The sequence below is a fragment of the Gopherus flavomarginatus genome, chromosome 9, assembly GCF_025201925.1.
Source record: "Gopherus flavomarginatus isolate rGopFla2 chromosome 9, rGopFla2.mat.asm, whole genome shotgun sequence".
In the NCBI taxonomy this organism is placed as follows: Eukaryota; Metazoa; Chordata; order Testudines; family Testudinidae; genus Gopherus; species Gopherus flavomarginatus.
In genome coordinates this window covers 4964960-4981222 of record NC_066625.1, presented here as the reverse complement: position 1 = coordinate 4981222, position 16263 = coordinate 4964960, and the positions used below count along the sequence as shown (strand labels likewise).

At 46.7% G+C, this 16263-nt stretch overlaps 1 protein-coding gene across 5 annotated transcripts in view; it reads right to left on the bottom strand.

Annotated features, from left to right (window-relative positions):
* Nucleotides 1-86: 86 nt before the first annotated feature.
* Nucleotides 87-16263, bottom strand: part of CHTF18 (chromosome transmission fidelity factor 18) — a 42563-nt gene continuing 26386 nt past the window's right edge. For 3 of the 5 annotated variants that reach the window (XM_050967255.1, XM_050967256.1, XM_050967258.1), the window contains 5 exons: nt 11747-11891; nt 7301-7429; nt 6863-6912; nt 1270-1327; nt 87-379 (listed from right to left, as the gene is read on the bottom strand). In XM_050967255.1, the coding sequence (XP_050823212.1) occupies nt 176-379; nt 1270-1327; nt 6863-6912; nt 7301-7429; nt 11747-11891 (586 nt within the window). In that variant the 3' untranslated portion in view covers nt 87-175. The remainder of the gene's footprint in view (nt 380-1269; nt 1328-6862; nt 6913-7300; nt 7430-11746; nt 11892-16263) is intronic. The other 2 variants (XM_050967257.1, XM_050967259.1) reach the window with 1 other exon arrangement.

Sequence of the window (16263 nt, the reverse complement as noted above, 5' to 3'; positions counted from 1 at the left end):
TAGAATATACCGTTTTGCAGCAAAGCCAGCGAAATATGAGAACTAAGGGTTTATAAATGAAATAAACAAAGCAATACATCACAAAGTTTAAAAAAAAATTATTTTGCTTCTTTATTTTACAAACAGCTGAATAGAAAATAAAAGCAGGAAAGTTCTCATGAACCATGTGTGTTCTTTAGAAGGCTGAGTCAAATTTTTCTTTCTGTTCTGTATTCTTCAGTTTTATTTCTTTAAAATCATCACTAGAGCAAATCCTTAATGTAAATATTCCGCCTGACGGCATTCGAAACCCCTTCATTAAATCGGAACCAAACGTCGCTCTTTCCAACGGCCTTTCCGATTTGTTTTTCAACAGAGTCGTGCTCGGACGTTTGATTAGCTGATGGTAACCAGAGAAGGTTGGTGGGTGGGGAGAGAAGATACGATAATACAATTAAATCAAGGGACTTAAAATGGGAAAGTCAAAGTTTAGGCATCAGACTGTCAAGCAAGTATCAGTAAGACACTGAAAAGGACAGCACCTGCAAACATTACTGCTGGGCATAGTTCTTACTACGAGTGGTTCCATCGTCAATTCAGTACACCACATTAAGTGCATTCAAAACTAGGTTCTTACATTCAAAAGCCACTGATCCTACACACACATAAGCATCTTGCGTAACTTTGCTAAGGTCGGGTCTACATTTCAAAAGTAGATCGACTTGGCTCTGTCGCTCAGAGGTGTGAAAAATGTCACGCCCTGACCACAAGAGTTCGGTTGACCTAACCCCTGGCACAGACGCAGTTAGATGAACGGAAGAACTGTTCCATCAACCTAGCTCGTGTCTCTCTGACAGATGGATGAACTACAGCTGCAGGAAAAGTCCCTCTATCAGTGCACCACAGCTGTTGCATAGATATTCCCTAAGTATAATTATTGCTTAAAACATTTGCAGGAGCAGAACAGCAGCCATCTTTATTACCTATTAACTGGGCCTTTGGGTGCTTCCATAATGAAATGTCCTACCATAGCTGCTCCATGTAGGGGACTGGACTGGCTTTATGCCCCAAGTTTTTTTCCAATCCACCCTTATACAAAAATATTGTCAGACAGTTGCAAAACACACTATGGAAATTGCTCCCCAGCTCCATCCACCCTTTCGATGAACCACAGTCAGTTTGATTTCAGCATTATGGAACCACAGAAGATATTGCAAAGCTTTCTACTACAACATATGTTTTGTTTCCTTCCATCTCTCCTGACCAATATCTTGCCTTTTCTGCACATACCTGCTGATGGAGATATTTGTTTCTTAACAAGCTGGCGCCCAAAGAAGTCCATTTCTGGCTGTGAAAAGAAATCAAAACAGTTTTAATACACTCTTCCTCGGCAGATCTCTGGGTACATATTGGTTATAGTATTTAAAGAGAATCGTGCCAGCCCAGCCTAGTTCAACATCAGATGGGATTTTTATCTAGTTACAAACCCAAAACGTGACTTCATTAAGAAAAAAAATTACACAATTTATCAGTACAAATGTTTCCTTTTGTTATACAAGCACAGAAATGTCGGGCTGGAAGGGACCTGGAGAGGTCATCTAGACCAGTGCTTCTCAAGCTATCTGATGTGGGGGACCGGCAATTTTTTTTTTCCAACGTGCCAGGGACCCGTGCCATATTATTATCCTATTCAATACTCTTATGAGGAAACTCGCCATGGACCTGCAGTCGATGGCTTGCAGACCGGCACCGGTCCACGGACCACCACTTTGAGAAGCACTGATCTAGACCATTTCCTTGAACTGAGGTCAGATTAAGTATACTTAGATCACTCTAAATTTCAGTTCCCTTTAGCCATTCAAATAGCCTGCACAGGTCCAGAAACCCAAGTGTGCATGGGAACTAGAATGCAAATGATTAGAAACAAAGCGTGAAAGTGACTGGTCTGATTTCACTGTGAAATGCAGACAGGATAAAACACCCAGATATAATCGGGTGAAATCCTGGCTCCACTGAACTCAATGGGAATTTTGCTATTGAGTTCAATGGATCTCGGATTGCATCAGTCAAGTTAGTTTACCTATGTAACCTTATACGGGCCACACTATAGTACGTGCAGCTGAGGAGCACCGGTCGGATATTTTATGCATGCTGGACCACCAATGCCAGTTAACACATGCCCCACACAGCAGTTCAACAGCCCGCCCGTTACTTGCAGATGAAGATTAACAAAGTTCAGCACAATAAAGAACAGACATGAGCACGTGTTCTAGGATCCAGCGGGAAACACATTCTGTGTTTTATTGTTCTCGCTTCTTCACGGTCATTGGGGGGGGTCATTCCAGTCCAGGTATGTGAATGCACGACTGGCTTTGTTACAAGCAGTAGCTTACGCTATCATATCTCCGCAGAATGGAAAGAGAGGGAAGGACCCTGTGGTGTGTTAGGGAGTCACACACAGCTCCGGCCTTCCCATCTCTTTCAGTGCCACTGCCCCAGGAGAGGGGAAGGAATTCCTTTGGCTTCACTGGCTGAAGGTAGCCACTGCGTTATTTACAGCTGCTTCCATCTGCCGGGAGGGACAGAAAGGCGGAGCGGGTGCCCAGTCCATGGCAAGGTGCTGAGGTGCCTTCAACATCCCCTCAACAGCTGATGGAGCTAACACCTTGGGATTGGACCCAAAAGGTTCACGGTTCAGCCATGTTGCAGGACAGAGGCCAGCTTTCAGAAGAGGGCACACTCTGGCCAGGCAGGGATGGGATGAGTTAGTCAGGCTGAGCAGAAGATGAAGGGAAGTGGGACGTTCCAAAATGGAAAGTCAGTTTTATCATGGATGGTAACAACTTGCTGGATTAGACTGACCACATTTAGGCAAGCCGTCAAATTGGTGGCTTGCTGTTTCTAGCTAGATCCAGTTGATGACAGGTCTCCCTGTGCTTAGTGGGAATTAGCCAGGTCCTCCCATAATAGCCTACAAGGTCAGAAGACTAAAAAGGAAAATGATTCCACAAACCAAGATGGTTCTGAATGTATTTATTTGTTATTTTTAAAATGTGGTCTTTGGTTCTTGGTTTTATTTCACATCCTCAAAGCCACAGAGCGTATCTTTCCTATGGCTTATACGCTCTATCGGCCATTAACTTGATTTCCCCTTGGATGAGATTACTGGCGTATAACGATCTACTGGATTAGAAATAACTCCAAGCATTTCTCCGGTTGGTAACAGCCACACATTCTGGGCATTGCTGCTGCACTGGAAGCTTTGCACTCCCTGTTACGTACCCAATGGCACTGCAGGACGGAAACTGGATGGCTCAGGAGATTGGTAGATGGATATAGAGCCTCTCCTAAATAGCCATCGATTCAAAGCCAACCTGGCTCAAGACAAAAAGGTGGAAGCCTCAGTGGCTGTTTGATGACTTGGGTGAAATGAGTTGGGGCAGAGGTCACAGCTCAGCGCCTAGCAGACAGAGGTTCACATTACGCTGACTGATGCTAAGTGGCTGTCTTACTGGAAGCCTCAGCAGCAGTGTCCATACCCCCAGACACCCCAATGGAAGAACAGGGGATCTGAACCCCAAAGAATAAACAAGTGAATCAACGGGTTGTATACAAGATTATGGTGTATAAATACACACCAGGCAATGTCTTTGATGGAAGCTTGCCATGTTCTGAACTTGGTGGTCATTAGGAGACTGTATCCAGGTTAGAGGTCTGCATGTATGCCTGTATCTTTGCGTAGAAAGTTGTAATTGCAGCCGTGGTGCAACTACAGCATCGCCTCACAACAGGGAGCGAAGCCAACAGGCAAGGAGGGACACCTCCCAGACTAGCTGTTTACACAAAACTAACTCCAGGCACCGACCAGTGTACAACCCAGGGAAAGACAATGGTGGACCACAAAAGTTAATGGAAAGACATTAAAACTCCAAAAAAACCAAGGAAGGAGGGAGTTCCCCCCCTCTGGGTAATCAGGTATTATCATAATCAGAGAGAGAAAGAAAACAGTAACCCCTGTGAAAAGGGAAGAGGGGCTAAAGTGCAGGGGAGCCAGAAACAGAGGGCCAGCATTGAAGTAGGGTGCTGCTGCCTGTGACACAATAGATCCCCACTAGGCAGAGGACATGCTGGAAGCCGTCCAGCAGCAACAGATAACTTGTACGAGAAAAGGGAGTTTAGCAGACACAGGAGTGTAAAGCCTGAGGTTGCATCTTTATGCTGATTTTCTGCGTAACCTGCATGTTGCTTTTCCTCACCAGTTCACCTCTGAACCTACGATTTTCCCGTCAAATAAACTTGCTCTTTATTTTTACCCCCAGCAGGTCTGTGGTGTGCAAACTGGGTGGACTACGTCCTAGTGCTGCTAATTGTTATGATTTTGTCATGAGTCTCATGATGATTATTGGTTTCCTTAAAGCCCCAGCTCCTGGAGTAAAGTGGATACATGATGATTTCAGCCTTCGGTCTTAAAGAAAAAGTAAGTTTCTAGCCCTCATGGAGGTGGAGAAAGCTTCAAAATGTGACCCCAGTGCACCCTGAAGGCTCAAAGCAGAAGGCAAATAAAAAGAACATCAAATCTATTATTTTTACACAATCTTATGATTTTAAAGCCAATCTCGTGGTTTGTTTTGGTGAGCCTGACTCATGGGTTTTGAACATTTGGGATTGGCAATCCTGGTGTCCCAAAGTGAACTAACTGGTGGCAGGTTTCATCCTTTCGGAGGTGATGGCCCAGAAGGGAGAAGTCCAAGCGTCTGGGAGTTCAGAACTTAGGGAGACAGATCTGGGGAGACTCGGGCCTGGAACTGGCTGTTGGGTCATGCTGCAAGGGGTCACTAGGCTGGTGGAAGGCAGGGTGAAACCTTACACCTGTCGGCTGGCTGCTGGTGCCAGAGCCCTGAGCCAAGCAGCACAGCATGAAGGCACCCGAAGTTATAAGACAGGCAGAGAGAACCCCTAATGGCTGTGGGTGAGCCCCACAATGTCACGTGGGTTCGCGTTACAGAGTCTGATGCTGACAGGGCCCCCTTCTTGGGAGCCTCAGCATCAGATACTGTGCTGATCTGAGCAGGGAGCTGCGCTACTCTGCACTTCAGGGTAAGCTTCCCAAGGTCACCCACCCAGCCTCCCAAAGCCTCCAACCATCTCTTTTGGAAGTCCCACACCCCTCAAGCCAGCGGCAGGGTTTCCCACGTTTAGCCTTGCCCTGAAAGATTAGGGCCCAAATTGGCAGAACTCCCTAGCATTCGATGGAGCCTCAATGATTTACACCAGGCGAGGATCTGACCCTGAGGACTTTGACGCAGGCTCATAAACATTGCTAATGGTGCAGCTGCTGCTTTGCTTGTGCCTAGCATTTGGCTAATTCTGCCATCAATATTTAATTATACTGCTCTATGCACTATAAAAATCATTGATGCATTTAAGGGAAGCATGGTATTGAATCTCTTTGTTTTTGCAGAGAGGTTTATAAATATCCACTATCGACCTCCCCCTGTCCCGCAATGCCTTTGTGAACGGTCTATTCACTACATGCAGCAGTTGATTCCCTCCCTCCTCCCCAATACCGGCAGCATTAGGGTATGAAGCCAAATGCCCTCGTTGCTGCAGAAGCCTGAGTGTAGTGGAGGAGAAAGCAGTTTGAGTGTGGAGCAGCCTGTGCTGCAGTTTAATATGTGGTTATGCAACCTGCATCAGAGGCACTGGCACTCCAGCAACGCTGCCTGCCCTCTCGGGAGGTGGGGCTTCAGTTGGGTCACAGCAGTAGCAACAGCCTCCTGGTCTCTTGGAAGATGTTTTTTTCCCCTGGCTCCCAGGACGTTAAAATCCCAAAGCATATTTGGCAGAGGTAACAGACACAAGGTTACTAAGCTACACCTCCTCTGAAACCCGGCGCCTTGAGATAAACCCTCCAGTGCTCTGACCACAGAGAGATGGGTTGTGCATGGAGCACGCCGTCTTCGTTCCACCAAAAACATTTATATGCATTATAAATACAGGAGCCGGACCCACAGCTAGTGTAAATCTGCCTAGTTCCACTAAAGCCAACTGAGCTAGGCCGATTTATAGCAGCTAAAGATCTTACCCATCAGTGCTGAAAAACAAAACAGAATTTGAATCGAATTTAGTGTGATCCAGTAGGCTTCTCTAAGGCCCCCATCTCTGTGGTATTTTACCATCCTAAAGCTCGGTGCAAAGTGACGATCAGCTAGGAAGAAGCTGCAGGAGCCATTCTGAGCTCCATAATAGCTTGCGCACATATCGTGGGAGGGTTATTTCCCGCTCACGCACGGGATCTTGGTTTAGTGTTTCCTCTAGAAGTCTCTCTAGCTATGCTACAGAGCATAGGCGCCGACTCCGTGGGTGCTCTGGGGTTGGAGCACCCATAGGAAAAAGATGGTGGGTGCTGAGCACCCAACAGCAGCCCTTCTATGAGAACCTCCCCCTGCTGATCAGCACCTCCCCCTTCCTCCCAGCGCCTCCTGCCTGCTGTGGATCATCTGCTTTGCAGTGTCAGGAGGTGCCGGAGGGGGCGGGAGTGAGGGCGCAGCATGCTCAGGGGAGGGGGCAGAACTGGCTGGGGAAGGGACGGGGTGGGGGGCGGGAAGAAGCAGGGTGGGGGTGGAGCCTGGGGGAAGGGCCTGGGCAAAGCTGGGGGGAGCACCCTCCAGCAGATTAGAAACTCAGTGCCTATGCTACAGAGCCCGTGCCAAAGTCCTACCGAGGGGAAAGGAGCAAGTCACCAGGTGGGCAACAGTGGGGAAAGTGGTTGCCTTGATATCAAAGAACATGCCGAGATTGGTAATTTTACAAATAAGAGGCAAATACAGTCACTTAAATGCCATGAAAAACGACAGTCCAGTTAGGGGGTGTCTACACTTACGCTGCGGTAGCCATGGAAGGAGTTTTTCTGTTGCTGTAGTTAATCCAACCCTGTGAGAGGCAGTAGTTAGGTCAGAGGAAAAGTTCTTCTGTCAAACTAGCTCCATCTACCCTGGGGGTTAGGTTAACCGAACTACATCTCACAGGGTGTGAAATTTTTCAGAGCCTGAGTGACGGAGCTTGGTTGACATAAATTTTAGGTGTAGACCAGGCCTTTGAAAGCTATTGCAAGCACCTCTTCAGAGCCTGTGATGACTGCAACCCAACGATTCATTTCATCACAGCCAACAAGCAGCTGCCAGAGAAGAACAACTTTTACCTGGGCCAGATTTGAACCACTGACTTCAGCGTGGGAGCAGCAACCTGCGTCATTGCCCCAAGCCCTCGGCCAGCCAACCCTCTTTAATTTATCTCCCCTACGGAAGGGCTTCCATCTCACCTTCTCATCAAAAGCGGCTTTTCTTATGATGTGCTCCAGACGCTGCTCATGGTTGCGGATGTTGGACTTGGGTATCCCCGGCTTTGCACTTGGTTTATCTTCTTTTTTATCGAGGCTTTCTTCAGACACCTGCAATGAGAGAGGTTTACTTGGACAAGCCACATTGTATTTACAGTTCCTCCTTCTCAATTGTTCTCTTGGAGACAAACCATTGATCCTGTCAAGGTAAAAGTTGCTCTCCAGGAGCAACCTCTTCCTTCTTCATTTCATAAAATTCAGTGTGGAATGACCAGGATACTCTTTGGGAAGTGCAACAGCAGGTTAAGAAACATCCTCTGTTACAAATCCAGTTATTAAAATCACAGAATCGCAGGGTTGGAAGAGACCTCAGGAGGTCATCTAGTCCAACCCCTGCTCAAAGCAGGACCAATCCCCAGGCAGATTTATGCCCAGATCCCTAAATGGCCCCCTCAAGGATTGAACTCACAACCCTGCCCCCCCTCCATTACAACACAAGACACCTTAACCCTGGGTTTAGCAGGCCAATGCTAAAATCACTGAGCTATCCCTCCCTCAAGGGTCTAACTCAGCAATGCACATCACCTTTCACAGGGGACTTGCTCTGGGAAGCCTCTGCCTGGGAACACTGCAGTGCTAATTGCTTCGCAGTATCACCCTTTCACAGGCCCCAAGTCAGCCAACCAGCTGTGCTGTGGGGACGCAGCTCTTGGGTGGGCTGTAGGTGCAACTACAATGAGAAGTCAGTGCAGTTTCGTGGTTGGGGCACTGAACTAGTTGTCAAGAGACCCTAGTTCTAGTCCCAGCTCTGGCATTGCTCTGTTGTGTTGACCTGCGGCCAATTACTTCATCTTTCTGTGCCTGTCTTCTCCTGCCTACCCTTTCCCTGTTTTGCCTATTTAGATTGGGAGTTCTTTAGGGTCTCGACAGTCTCTCACTCTGAGTACGTGCAAGCACCTAGCACAATGGGACCCAGAGCCAAGTTGGGAATTTTAGGTGCTTTTGCAATATATGTGAGGTTACAACAAGCTTCTAAAGATCTAATTTTAGTTTTTTTTTTTTCATGTCTGGCTGTTGAGCTAACATACATGCTCAGGGACCTAAGAAATGTCACAGACTGAAGATGACAAACCACCATGGAGAGAGATTTCAATGGGTTTATCCTTCCTTGAGAAGTGAGATAAGAGAAGTTGCCAAGCAGTTTTCACATGAAACAGGGCTCAGGTAGGCCAGTTGTTTTTAGTGTGGCCTATTGTCAGCACGACACAAGGGTCTATAGTGGAGGAAGAACGCATTGCCCCAGAGGATAAGCCTCCAATTACCTACAGATCTACAAGGTACACTGGCGTTTTTCCGTAAGCATCTCTCTCTTTTCTCCTGACTGGAGGACAGAATTAGAATGAGAGGAGACCTGTCAAAGGAGCGGGGGCACCTTGAACTCTCACCAAGACTCCGTGTTTGTTACCGTGGCATCTGAGCACGTAACAGCTATATCCCTCCTTAAGAGCAGTCTGGCCAGGACACCTCAGTTTTTTCCCCTTTCCAATAGCTCTTTGCTATCCAGTCCAGCCTTATGAAGGCAGCAGGCAAACCTATGGCCACAGCTGCCCTTGCCCACCTGCGTTACAGCGCTCCAAGCTCCAGTTCTCCTCCCGCTAAGCATGGCTGACAAAACAGGCATTCCGGCTCCTCACCGTGACACCCCCTTCAGAACCGGCCTAAAACACAGGCTCGTTAACCGCTTCAGGGCCCAGTGGAGTCTGGGTCACAGCCTTGTTGACCATTTCCAATTCTGCCTCCTTCCTATTTGTTCCCAGGGGTCTTCCAAAAGCAGAAAGGGCAGGTAGGTGCCCAATTTCCACTGAAAGTCAGTGGATGTCTAACAGCCCCTTGTGCCTTTGGAAGCTTCCTTTTAAGGGCACGTCTACACTGCACTGTCTCTGGGACACAGGCTCGTGGACTCCGTGTTTTCGAGCCCATGCTTGAGCCCTGCTTACAATTGCTGGACCTGGGGCTTACAGCCGTGCTAACACATCCAGACCTTCTGGCTCGGGTCTGTGGCTTGAGCTACGTCCACACTGCAAAACAACAGGGCCTAGACCCAGGCTCTGACCCAACCCCTAGCACGGTCTTTGGGCCTGGGACTTGAGTGCTTGCTGACCCCAGTCAGACTGTTGTGTGTGTGTGGACAAAAGCGGGGTTGGGCTCAAACCAGAGTCATAACCCATGTTTAGTGTGCAGTGTAGACATAGCTCAAAGCAGGACTTTAGGGTCAGTCCCATCCTGCTCATGCAAGTGGCATTTTCTCTGCTGGTTGCCAGACTTTTTTCACTCCACTCTCTGGGAATCAAAGTTCAGTGGAGCTAGCCTGGGACCCCCTGTCTTCCTCTCAAAGAGCTCAGAACACAGTTTCTGGTTTGTCTGTTTAGACTGTAAGCTCTTTGAAACTGTGTCCGGGCAGCTCCTAGCACGGTGCAGCCCCATGATGGTTGGCCCTTAGGCACTGCTGTAATAAATATGTGTAATAAAAAAAAAGGACAATTTTAAAAAAACCACAACATCCTAGTACCCTGGCAATTATTTGCTATCATTTTAAGAACTCTGAACGTTTCAGCCTGGCTCGGCCTCTCGATCACTGGCGCATGCATTTCCCTGATGGCATCATGTAAACAAGAATCCTCCAGAGATTTTTACACCATCGCTTTTCCCCACTTGCATTCCCCGAAAAACACCCTCTGCTGCGAGTCGCCGGCTCTGAAGGATTAATTATCTCGCCGAGCTGCACCAAGGGAGGCAATCGGAATCACATGAGCCCCAATGATGCCATTTCCAAGCCTTCTCCTCTCCCCATCCCTCCCTCCCTCGTCGCTCCATACACACGACCCACAGCTCTTGCGAAGGCGGCGACTCCCCGTCAGAATTCTGCAGTGGCGCTAATGGCCCCGAATGCAGCAAGAGCAGAAATTGACAGGTAGAGCAGTTGTTCATTGGCAGGAGAGCACAGCACCCATGGCCTCAGCTGGAGCCTTTGTGTCGCTCGCAAGGCAGGGAAAACCAATGTGCTGCGCAGAACGCTGGCATTACAGAAGGGAACAGCAGTCAGCGCAGCAAACCAATTCCTGGGGCCGACAGTTATTTAGGCTTTATGCATCTTGGGGCAAGGACCATGCCTTCCTCTGTGTTCTCTGCTGCGCTCAAAGCGCTGTTGGCACTTAATATCCGCCTCAGCTGTGCCTCACTTCACCTCTCTCCCTCCCCTCCAAATCAATGCGACCTTTTGCTAAAGACACATTAGCAATAGCGACAATCTGTCTGTGTGCGCACATACTGCTGCCCTCTACTGCGTGGAACGTGTCAGGCCCAATTGTGGATTTAACCCGGGTCCCTCTCCTGGCTGACGTTGGGAGCTGCTCTCGGTTTCAGAGAGGAAGGGGGAGAGGACTGCCCAGGATGCAGCAGGCCCTCAAGCACACGTGCGCTGCCAGGGGATCATTGCTAGCTGCAGAGGAAGCTGTTGCAGTGAGAGATGAAATGACCTCATGATCCTGGCGTGCTTTGGGATCTTTGGGAGAAAGGTGAAACAGACAGGACCAATAATAAATAACATAATTGACTATCTACCAGCAAGTAGATGCCAGAGCATCTCTCTACATGGGCAGCTGCTTCACTGAAACATGCGAACTGCAAGGAGATGGGATACAATCAGAATGACCTCAGCCATTGTTGCAGAATCACTTTTCAGCACTTTAAATTTCAGTATTTATTACCAGGGTCCCTGCAGAAAGATGAGCTGTTTGGCTCAGTCAGACCCAATGCTAATGTTACACATTTTACATGGTGCAAGCCAAGGACAGCCTTAAAGCTGCTGGAGCACGACATACACATCATTGATGGTGGAGGGAGGTTTTAATCTGGGATTTTCACTTGCAGAAGGAAAGTTTTCACATTGCACTTGGCTTCAGAGGAAAGTTGCCAGGCAAAGCTTTCCCCCTACCCACTGCCACCATGGGGCAGACACAGCTAATCCCACTGAGAGGCCAGAGCTGAGGATCCGAGCAGAGGCAACTGGAGTTTTAATAACACAAGAGAGCAGCAACTGAAGCTAAGACTTTCCAAGTGGAGTCACTACAAAGGGAGCTGGTTTCCAGTCACTGCTGAGCACTCTCCCTCCGAGTCTCTCCCTCCGTTAGGGCTTGCACACCTGTATAACGAGCCAGCCAGAATCATTAGTCTTGGCCTCTGCGCACAGGACAGAGTACACTGCTGACGCTCACACTGCCCCTATAATTTGTGTAACCTACCCCTACTCAACATGGCACTCTGTCCCTCTTTAGCTATGCCTGGGCCACGCAGGGGGCTTGATGAATCTGTGACGTTTGCTCCCCTTAAGCTTCGGGCCGTCTCCCATTATCAGCGCCCCATTCCTACCTGGCTGGTGTTCTGGGCCTGTAGCACTGCTTCCGTCCTCCTCATCTTCTCGAGTTCAATTTCTCTTGCAATGAGCTGCTTGGCCTGGTACGTCAACGGTTTCCGAGCCGGTAGGTCTGGGAATCTACATACGTCTTCCACATTTCTAGGGGGTTTTAAAAGAACAGATTTAGGGGAATAAATGAAACGCAGCCAGTTAATATTGGCTGGTACTGACTGACTGCCTTTGGCTGCTGTTAAGAGGGAGATTTTTAGAAAGGTACAGAGTGCAGCTGGATAGCCAGCTCCCATTTGTGTCTTTGAAAATCTTACCCTCGAAATCTAGGGTCAAAGGTTCATTTAAACTGACCTGCAGGTTTGTGGAAGTGGGTTTTGTATCATCCCAGTCTCATTCAAAATTCAGTACTTGCTTTTCTATTATCTTTCCTTTCAGAATAAACCTTTATTTATTGGGAGGAAGCATTGCTTCGTGGGCCACAGGGTAAGTCGAGATACCTGGGTTCTAGCCTCAACATTGTAACTTTCTGTGTGTGAAACTTTGGGTAAGTAACTGTCTCCTTGTACCTCAGTTTCCCCAACTTTAAATACTTACTAGCCTCCCACGGTCATGCTGAGGTCTGAGAAACACTTTGAAACCACTTGGTGAAACGTGCCAGAAGTGCAGAGCAGGGTCATGTCAATGGATTCCAAACCAGGGAGAAGTTCATTCAAGTCACATCCTTCTTCCCATTTGTTTTAATGTGAACGCAGCGAATGCAATGCTTGCCCGAGAAGCCACACTGACAGCCCTGCCCTATCGGAGCTTTGCTTAGCCACTGCACAAGCAGCAGCAGTGAAAGGACCCTTTGCCCATTGTTCTGTCAACACACTTCCACAGCAGCTCAGAAAGAGCGACCTCTACTAGTCAGGGTAGCAGTTGCCATGGTCAATCCAGTCCTCGTTCTGTTTGCCACCGGTGCCGTCACGGACGCCAGTTAGTATCAACTGTATTGTCCAGTAGGAACTGGTCTAAGAGGCTGACCCACAGAGACCACTGACCCTGGGCAGCATGCAGCCCAGTGACCTGGACAGTCAAAGCACTGCACTCGGTTACCACTCCCAACCCACCAAATCTCCACTGTGCAGGTCTATCTTCAAACAGATACCCAGCCATGCACGGTCAGCAGGGGCCATTACGCTCTTCTGGTCTGGTCTGTACATAACAGTGACCCAGTAATGCCTGTACTGAGCATGATAAATTGGGGTTGATCCACGACGTATCTTTTCGAAAGCCAGCTGATTCTGATTCGAAGACGTCAAATGATGGAGAATCCACCACATCCTGTGATGACCTGATCCAATGGTTGATCACCTCGCTGTTATTTCTAGTCTGAATTTGTCAAGCCATCAGACTTTCGTCTGTCTAATTACAGAGCCCTTTAGTAACTGGTAAGTGCCTGCATGAGTGGAAGTTATTTCCAATGATCAAGTCCCCCTGTCAACCTCAGTTACCACTATCTCTCATTCTCAAGCTCCCACATATACAGCCGTACCAAACAGAGCAAAATTTGGAAGGGCTCTGACACCTGAGATGCACAAGGCCAGTATCTATAGCAAATGCCTCTGATAGAAATCTTCCATTGTTGTTTGCAGTGTTGTTGTAGTCGCGTGGATCACAGGATATTAGAAAGGCAAGAGCGGGTGGGTATCTTTTATTGCATCAACTTTTGGTGGTGAAAGCTACCTGAAGAAGAGCTCTGTGTAATTCAAAAGCTTGTCTCTTTCACCACCAAAAGTTGATCCACTAAAAGATACTTGCTTCACGTGCCTTGTCTCCCTGATAGAAATGTCAATTATTCAACATCAGAACAAGCTCGCTCAGCTTTGTTCTGTCTAGTTCCAGTGCTCTGCCCACTGAGTTGCAGAAGCTAAAATAAAGCAGGTCGTCTGGGTTTAAAATATTTGCTGAAGATTATTCAGTGAGAAATCCTGGATTAAAAGGATTAAGGAAATATAGGGGGAGGGATGTACTAGACAAGGAAACAGACAACGTAATAACATGTGAGACAGATTTTATTGCATATATTGCAACTTGGTCACAAGACTCTAACTTCTACAACCAATATGTCAGACATTTGCCTATTTACTACACTTCTTACCCAATCCTGCAAAACAAAGGGTGGCCATCTAATCCCAGACAAGGTAAGAATCAGCTACAAGAAGAGAAGTTTGGTCTTTGCTGGAGTTTCCTCTTGGATCCCTCATTGAGCTTTTAGTACCTGATCCAAAGCTCAGGGAGGTCAATGAGGTTGACCATCCATTTCAAAGGATTTTGGATCCTAGGCCTAAAACATGTAGCACAAGTAACGTTTCGGGATTTAATAAACCCAGGAGCACATCTACACACTCGCAGATAAGTCCAACAACTTTCAATGGATCTGAACAACAGATGTATTTAGAATTAACTCCCCAGTGTCACACTGCAACATGAAAGAGAATTCAATTTCAGAGAGACCATTTCTTCATCTTGGCTGACAGAGTTCCCCAATAAATCAGCCCACTGGCAAATGATCTGTCTGTCTGCGGAAGATAAAGCATTCCAAGCTACAGCAACCTGACGGAGCATTTCCCGTTGTACTGAACGTCTTTTTCTTTATTAAAAAACAACCACCCTGCCTACTGTATCAAAGTATCTCTACCCACTCCACTTGAATGTGTTTAATTATGCATCCTTCACATCAACTGCATGGGAAACCTCCTGCCCCAATTTCCTATCCAGGACTGAATGCAACAAAGGAGAGAAAAAGAATACAACCAACTCCCAGTGTTTATTTTATCAAGCTAGGCTATAAACAGTCATTTTGGCTAAGCAAAGCAGTTTTATTCTAACAGGATTTGAGCGCAGGACTAGAAGGGAAGGCCTTTTCCAGAGCAGTTAAAACAAGAACACAGACAGAATTTCTTAGAAACCAGATTAACCTCCTTGTATAACAATTATAAATAGTTTTTGTCTTATTTGCACTTGATAATATTTCTCGTGAGAAAGAACAAAAAAAACCCATGCACCAGAAGAATTCTCAGTGATTTAGAGACCAGCTTCCTGCCCAATTTGCTATTTGAAAAAGCATCCTTCTTCCATTCTTCCCATTGCCTCTCTGCTGTCTTCAGAAACAGGCAACAAAGTCGTAAGCCAGACATCTGAGTGACTCGGTAACTGTAGGAAAAATAAGGACGTCTAACAAAGAGCTTTGCTTTAAAACGTTGTGCTTGTCATTTCAACTATTCCTCTCATTTAAAAGTGTCTATGGCTTAAAATGAGATGTAGAGAGATTTTACTATTTGAAATTAGAATGGCCACTATAGCACTTTTGAGAAACAGCTGCATTGGTCAGTCTTGTCTTCTCAGCAACCCACTGTCACACAGCCAAAAGTGCAAACAGGACATAACACACCTTCATGCATTTTCAGATTGTTACAGTAACTATTACAGGACATTGCAGAAAATGCCAGCAAAAGAAAACAAAGCCCAGCTCAAAACTTAAGATCATATATCATCCTAGCACATGCCTGCACCAAACGGTGCTTTTAATGTCATGTGGTTTCCACACACTGCAACATTTTCAATTAGAAGCCAAAACCAGGGACAATGAGGGAGAGGATACCATTTCACTACAACCTGAGTGTATTAAGTCAGTTCTACATTGTTTCCATATGCATGTTGTGAAATCTACATGTGCAGCTTCAAGAAAGGTGAAGGAATCACTTCAAACAAATCTACATACCTATCGCATAGTCTAACTGCCAGCAATAAGATGCACAGAGTGAAATCTCTGCAAAATGTTCGTCCAACTGCTGTCTTAAAAGATCACACAAAATATCCTCACATATGCCAAGTACAATTCTAGTCCACCATTGGTAGAAGATCCATCTCCATTAAGCTTCTCCTTTATTACAAGGCCAATTCAAATTTTTCCAGTCTTTTGGGTTGTCGCTTGAAAAAGGTTTCGTTATAATTAAATACAGTGTATGACTTAAAACTCTGGATCTCTCTCTCTATATATTAACTTGGGAGACTACATTAGCACAAGTCTGAGCTATAGTCTGAGTCTTATGTTGTTAAGCTGCAAAGTATTCCCAACACCCTGGATGTGTGAACTGTACTATACATACTTAAAGCAGAATATTTAAAAATTATTAGGCCTGTAGCCTGGTAACCAAATACCATTATTACTAATAATCAGCAAATAAAAACAAGGGGACCCATTCATTCCTGGTGCAACCCCACTGACATCAGTGAGGTTACATCAAGTAGTAACACAAACCAAGGTGGACAGAACTCAAATCTTAGGTAAGGCTGTGAATCAGCAGCATATTTTTGGTGCAAAAAATGACTGGCTTTACTCCTGGTGCAATCAGGTAGAATCTGATCTCCTGCGTGCACATGAACAGAGATGTCAGTCACATATTAACAATAACCCTCTCGGTTTCTGGCAACTGAAATCTATAAATTGAATTCCACCTACACGAGCTGCAAAGCT